The sequence below is a fragment of the Diadema setosum genome, chromosome 21 (genome assembly GCF_964275005.1).
Source record: "Diadema setosum chromosome 21, eeDiaSeto1, whole genome shotgun sequence".
Taxonomy (NCBI): domain Eukaryota; kingdom Metazoa; phylum Echinodermata; class Echinoidea; order Diadematoida; family Diadematidae; genus Diadema; species Diadema setosum.
Genome location: NC_092705.1, coordinates 1691293 through 1699035, shown reverse-complemented (window position 1 = coordinate 1699035; position 7743 = coordinate 1691293). Strand labels below are relative to the sequence as shown.

The 7743-nt window shown below is 39.4% G+C and overlaps 1 protein-coding gene across 1 annotated transcript in view; it reads right to left on the bottom strand.

Moving 5' to 3' along the window:
• Positions 1-4603: 4603 nt before the first annotated feature.
• Positions 4604-7743, bottom strand: part of LOC140244704 (sodium leak channel NALCN-like) — a 61260-nt gene continuing 58120 nt past the window's right edge. The window contains exons 37-39 of the mRNA XM_072324320.1: positions 7508-7690; positions 6213-6378; positions 4604-5602 (exon numbers count right to left, since the gene is read on the bottom strand). Of these exons, the coding sequence (XP_072180421.1) occupies positions 5448-5602; positions 6213-6378; positions 7508-7690 (504 nt within the window). The 3' untranslated portion in view covers positions 4604-5447. The remainder of the gene's footprint in view (positions 5603-6212; positions 6379-7507; positions 7691-7743) is intronic.

The following is a 7743-nucleotide window of genomic DNA, read 5'->3' as shown; positions in this document are numbered from 1 at the left end:
AATGATGGGGGTCAAGGACTATTCAGTATGTAACTCTGGTTTGGGCCAAGACTTTCATGCTTGCCATGTTAGCAAAAAAAGAAAGAAAGAAAAACATAGGATGAAGATCCAATTCTAGCCATATGTTTGTTGCATTTGGCTTGTGCCAGGCTTTGAATTGACATTTGTGACACTTTTTTTTTTTCAGTGCTCACGAGCAGCCTGTCTAGGACTTCATGGTTGTAGACCAGCCATCTAATGTTTTTACATTCCTGGATTATTTTTTATACAGAATAATACCTTCTTTATAAATGATATCTTTCATTGAAAAGAAATTCCAGGCTTTTTCAGTCCAATTTTTTGTGAAATATTATTTTCCTAGGGTCTTTTGATGAAAGAGAGGGCGTACTGTGCAACAGGAAACTAAAAGCTGGGAATTACGATGACAGTATTCTCCATCAAAGATAAACATAAAGCTCATTTGTAAACTCCTAATGCCCCAGTCACATATAAACACGGATGCTCGAAGGATTTACACTGCGATCCGGGGAGATCCGGGGACGTCCGGGGAGATCAGGGATTTTGGTATGACTGTACACACGGTATCAACACGGCAGCTACACGGATAAGGCCAGAAGAGCGCGGCGTCTACACTGACAAACACGGCATCTACACGGCAGCTACACGGATCAACACGGCGGCTACACGGCAGCCACACGGACCACCCCGGATTGCTCTGCCAACACGGCAATCCCCGGATGCACCGGATGTTTTTGACCTCCAAAAGTTGCCGTGTTGGCCTCCCGGTGTCAACAAGGATCTCTCCTCGGATCAGATCCGGGGTGGTCCGGGGTGATCCGGGATGTCTATGTGACTGGGGCATAAGGCTAAACAATCTTTTTGTCCTGTGCACTAATCAGATGCAGTATAGTATTAACAAATTATACTACGGATTATAAAGTTTTACATGTACTGTTTTGTGAACATGTGTGAAGCTTGTGAATGCTTCTTATTTTATGCCAGGCATTGCTCAATCTTCAAACATTTTTTTTGTTTGATTTTACTAGACTTATTCATCACTGTGAACTTGAACACGGCATGAAATTGCGCTTTGAGAACCAACAGATATATGCATTGTCTGATTATTCCTACAGAATGGTATTTAGTTTCATTGAAATATTTTCTCTCAGCTACCCCCCCCCCCAAATAAAAAAAGGGGGAGATTTTTTGGGGAGGGGCCAGTTCAACCTAGTATGCAAAAGATGTATATTAATATTGTCAGTGATTGCATCACTGACTGCTAATATTTGTAAATAAAATGTCCAAACACACCTTTATTATTTCATATTTCATTTATTATAGTTTGTGACAATAGATCAATAAATAGTCATGCTTTGAGCACTGTACAAGTACAATATAATTTGACAATAGATACATGTAGCTACTATTTGACTAAAACACACAGAGACATTTTGTGCACAAAGGGGATCACCAGGACACCTGAATACATGTACAGACAAAATAAATAACATCTAGAGAAGCAAACCAGTTTGGAAATTCTTGATTTTTTAGATAATACATGTATGAAGCAAAAAGCCTAGTGACCTTTAATCACTATCCACAACAAAAAACACATTCTTTTATCTACTTATTGATATGAATACGTACAAATGTCGTTCTTTCACTGTGAGCACAATCACATGACTTTGAATGAAGTCTTGCAAGTCTCCCTTGCTCATTGCTGAAACTCAAATCTCCATGTTAGAATGTACAGTCAAAACAAGACATTTTGACAACAAAATAACCATATTTTAGAAACATACTACTGTATTCCTAAGGTCAAAATTCTCTCAAAAATGCACCAGGATCAGGTGTCTGTCTCTTGAATGAAACACTTAATGAACACAGCTGCTAAATTAAAGTAGAGAGAAGTGTGCTATTCTATTCATCCTTGGCCCGCCAGAGATAACAGATTCATAACTTGGAAATAAATATGCACTCATTCAAACAAAAACCTTGTTCACACTACATTCAAAATTCATGATTTCCCTCTCACCTACCTTCCATATAAGTAGCCATGATACTAACATTGTCTCATACACATCTATAAAGAAAACCCTACTAAAAGGAAGAAAAATTATTCAGAATTATGTACTTCAAGTACAGCACAAAATTGAATCAAGATATATAATTTCTCTTCAATCTGACACACTATCATTTGTATTCACAAGACATTAATACTGTTCCTTTATCATTTTCATCCATATCTTTCCCTCCTCAAACATTCCTTGATTAACCTTCAGTCGAGATAACTTCCCCTCATTACTGGACAGAGTTACGGGGATGTTCTCGGTGCACTTCTGGTTCACAATAACCCTGAAAACATGTTCAACAAACTTGTCTCGTAGCATTATAGTTTGTGTGTCCCTTTTGCAACCCTGAAAACTGAATTCCTTTCAGTGCCTGGTATATTGTATACAGGTAGGTAATTCAAACCTTTCCTCTGAATTATAAAACTAAAAACTTCTTTATGATGGAGGGGAAACAATACAGATTTCCAGTTAATTCATTCGAACCCTGAAAGAAATTCTGTTATTCTCAGTAAAAAGCAAGGAGCATATTTTTTGAGTGACATAGGGTTAGTTTTTCATTTCTTAAAAAAAAAAAAAAAAAAAAAGCCGAGACGTTTCACTGTAAGATGTGATACACTGTTGGGGGACATTGTTCTTCAGTTCAATCTTGCAAATTTTGTTATGTTTGCAAAAGGGATATATGACCAGTTTCAACTGAAAATTCACATGGAAAATAATCAGCTTCATGCTGTACAAGTAAGTGGAGAGGAATCCTGGATACACTGCTTCAATGAAGAAGAATGGCTCGGCAACCGATCGAGATGAGCACACACTAATCTGGGTATGTGGTACTGATAATGATTCTCTCTGCATGCACATCTTTAATTTTGGAACTGAATGAATATCAACACACACCAAGTCACAAACGAACAAAGGTTTATGGTCCTTAAGAATGGGATGTGCAAAGGGGAACGTTGAACTTACATATATAAGAATCGATTCCAAATTCCAGAATCATAACTACATGTATGCATGCAATATCAACTAGTCACAATGATATTTGCGTTGCTGATATTTGGGTCAGTCCCAACCCAAGTACATTGCACACCAAAATACAACATGACGTAACTTAAGAAAGCACTACACATTTCTTCTCTTTGTGAGAAAACGATATCACATAAAGGTTTTTGCTTTGGTCTGAAAATAGTTGGTGAAATACTGGTTTTTGACTCTTGAAAAGATGAAAATCGAGCAGTGCTATGTTTTTGTCTCAGTTAGTCCCACCACAAATGGGCAATATTTAATTATGATAGCTAGCAAGTGTACTGTTTTTTCAAAACTTATTGATCATCAAGGGATCATTCATTAGCAACAACATTCTTGGGATTCCCGTTCATTAGTTATATCATCTTTTGGAAGTTGCCCATCACAAGAACATAGCCACATCTACCCATATTCTGCAATGTCTCACAAAATTTGTAATTGACCATTGCATTGGCATCGTATTGGATCATGAAAATATATAGTCCTAGATAACCATTTCATGAAATAGTATTGAAACTAAATCATGACACATTCTTCTGGTTACACTGCTGTATTCAATCCTAAGGATTACTGCAGTTTCATCAAGTTTCTTCAAAATTCAATGACTGAAATATCAAATTGGAAAAAGAAAATGCATTCAAAACATACCAAAAATTGACTGATACAGTACTTATATTGGATCTTAAACTTGACAAGTTACATAAATTTCTACCTTCTTAGTACATTACAAATGGAGATTTTAAAAATCTTGGAAACACAATAAAAAATCTACTGGTCTGTAGGATTGGTCAACAATGACAAGGTGTGAATTGTAACAAAAAAAGTAAAAAAACATGGAATCATATGCCACATTATCACGTGGGACAACTGGGGCAGGATACTATTTAAAATGTATTTGCCTTAATTAATACACCACGCTCAATCAACATCATAATTTGCACTTTCACAACACTGAAGAACTCGCTCATAGCATAAGCTATATCAAGTCTCCCTAGCAAATATCAATAATAAAAGAGGTCGAAAAAAAGAGCAACTTCTCATCTATCTATTTCCTCTTTTTGAAATTCTTCATCCAATCTCTGAACAAGTTTTGCTGATACACTTCACGGAGCAGGTTGTTCAATAACAAGGACGAAATATGCATTTCATGATGGCAAAACAACTACAAATCAGATCACTTTGTCAAGTACAATTGTATCAAAATCAACGGCAATAAGGGCACACAAATAAATGGTAAAATGGAGAAAGCCGCCACTCAAAAGTAGTACTCTATGGCTAGATTACTACAGGTTTTCCACAAGTGGGTTTACAGAAGGAGCACAGAGTGTAGCGAGGGACTGTAAATGCTTTCTTGAGTGCTTTACAAAGGCTTCACAAGGTTTTTGGTCTTTTTTTTTCAGTTACAGCATGAGCAGTATTCATCCAGACAAGTGTACCAAACACAGAGTAGAGCTACTACAGTGTAATTCAGTGATGCAGCCTCCTCAACAAAAATGATGATAAGCAGCAGAGTTCAGAGTCGCAGAGGCAATGACACAAGCGTGGAAGCAATCAGACAATCAATTGTGTCCTTTATGCCAACATGAGTCCACACTTTACGTAGTTGGTGACAAGGGAGGAAGCCTTTGGCCATAAATCAAATCAAAGTTTGGTCTCTTGATCAAACTTTAGAGGGTATACATGTAAAAACCTTCCAATTTTAAACTGAGGACTTCTTTCCTCAGACATTCCCCCAAAGTCATGAGCCCTTGAAATACTTTAGAAGTCGCAGGCAAACCTCTGGCAGGTAATATCAGGCATTTCATAACAGTCACATTTCAACTCGACAGAATGTCAAATCGGAGTAGCATAGCCTGACGAGTTGTCATTCGCAGGCTGAGCCCAGTCAGACTGATGTATAAATCAAGAGTCATAGTAAGCATGATATGATCCATATAGATAATGATTTCAATCTAAACTCAGGCCACTGGATGCCACCAATACCTCAGTAATGTCTTTGAGTACAGGCACCTCACTTATTTTCTTCAAAAGGGTAATAGCGGTCTATGTCAACACGCATGCTTTGACAATGAAAATGGTCGCTCTGATAACGACGCATCGGCATGTTCATGTACACAAAGGGTGGGACTGTGTTCCTGGCTATCCACATCACTGCATCACAATAACAATCTTGAGTAGGTTGAGATCACTGTCCGTCCAGGCGTATCCATGACAGACACTTGTAGAATTCTAGTGAGCCACAAGGGGGGAATGGAGTAAACCTCTCTAGAGTCCCATCTTCAATGCTTCAGTAAGCCTATGGGGGGAAGGCCGGGTGGGTGATGGGGGAGACGTCACCTGGGCATGCCTGGATCAGTCCTCGTCGGAGCCGCTGTCATAGTGCAGCTGTTCCTTCCACCAGTCCTGCACCTCCTTAGTCGCCGTGGGGGCGCCAGAGTTCCTGGGATAGACTGGTGCACTGCTGGTGCTGCTGACGGGCGTCGCACTGGCTGAGCTGGATGTGGAACCTACAGGGGTCAAGGGTCAAGGGGGTGGGGACCAAAAGAAGAGGAAGCATTCGCTTGAAGCTGAGAAGTAAATGAATCACATATGCTATGAACAGAGATTGTACTTACAATGCACAAGACTAGGGCATTCCCAATTTATTAGGATATTGGCCATTTTCGTAAGTTCCAACAACTGCAATACATCATCTGAGCACAAAACAGATATTCACAACTGTACTGCTTTTCTGCCAGCTGCTACAATGGAAACTCCCATATTTGTAGGCCCCAAGTGTACACTACTATGCAGAGGGAGACTTAAATATTTCTTTATAGCCAGAGTTGTGACTAAACATGAAGTATATTTTCATAGTGTGTGATAGCTGTTTACTCAACATGAAGACAGAAAAAATTCCAATTCAGTCTTCAGGGATGGATTGTGAAATATGGCCACAAGACGGTTGGTGTAATTCACGCTGCTCAGTTGCGTACATTAAAAATAGCGTTGGAGCTTCTTGTGTCTCTAACCCGTTGAGGACGGTTTGATTTTGCTACAACACGCATTTCCCATAGACACCTGCCCGAGTATACTCGGGACTCTTCCTCAACGGGTTAAAACATCTTATACACTCACCCCCTTGGTATCTCCTGTTGGAGCGTCTTGGTCTGAGGCTAGCGCTGTCCTCTCCGTCAGGTTTAGAATTGCCCTCAGACAGGGTAGGTACCAGGAGCTTGTGACCAGGGGAGCTTGGGGCACCGTGCTCTTGCTTGGTCTGGAGAGCATCGAGGGCAAACATTAACTGCATGATTACATTAAACCATTTCATGGATGTATTCAAATTTAATGCACAACTCTGATAACAGAGGTTGCTCCTATATGGACCAAACAAGCTTTATGATGACTGCCCAACATAGCAACAATGAAGTTAAGCAATTGGGAAGCCATGTACATGTACAGAAATGCATTTAGCAGCTCAAACAGGCTGTACTGAACAGGCTATTAATAGGCCCTTAAGAAAAAAAATATATATATATAAAAATCATCAGTAAACTCCTTAGCATGTATCTTGACGATTCCAAACCTGTGTTAGGTACAATGACCACCCCCCCCCCAAAAAAAAAAAAAAAAAAAACAATTTGAAGTACAGTAATGCAAGTGATACAGAATACTTGTAGAGGTGCATTTGCTGTTTCCATGAAGGTACATGCAAAGGATACATAACTGCATGTTTCAGTATGTGGCAAAGTTGTTGAAAAGGTCTCAGTTGAGATGGAACCTAAAGGTGTCCCTGGTTAATTTCATTCTTAAAGGACAAGTCCACCTTCGTATGCATGTGGATTGAATGAAGGCAACAATATTAGTAGAACACATCAGTGAAAGGTTTGGGGGAAATCGGACAATCCGTTCAAAAGTTATGAGTTTTTAAAGTATCTGGGCAGTCATTGCTAGATGAGAAGACTACTATATAGTGCGTGATGTCTCACATGCGTACAACATTATAAGGAAAATAAAGAGAGAATTTCACAAAACTTTACTTTTTGAATAAAGTGCACATTTCTTTGACTTGTTACTGACGAATGTTAAGGATGATATTATTCCCCCTGCCTTCTGAAAGAGAGAAGTCGAGTGTTCTTTTGTTATGCGAGAAAAATGGAAATATGTTGAATTTTCTTCATTCTTTCCTTATATCACTGTACTCATGTGACATCACAAGCTATAGCAGTCTTCTCATCCAGCCTTGACTGAGCAGAAACTTCAAAAATTCATAACTTTTGAACGGATTGTCTGATTTTCCTCAAACTCTCGCTGATGTGTTCTACTAATATTACTGCATTCACTCAACCCACATGTCTATGAAGGTCAACTCGTCCTTTAAAACACCCCACGAGAAAGATGATTCCCTGATTAATGTAAGTAGGGGGCAATACCTGCTCTTTATTGGTCTCCGGGTTGGGTCGGACGTTGTCTGTGGTGGGTGTCTCCTCCTTGACTTTATTGTTGTCCTCCTTGGGTGGGGTGGGTGTGGTGATGAAGGCAGGCGGGACCACTAGCCTCTCGGGTTTCTCCCCACCATAGAATGGGTTGCTGTACGATTGGTGGACCTTCTCTTTCTGTTATATAGAAGGGTAAAAAAACCAGTGCTAGCTGTTACATTCTAGCCTAC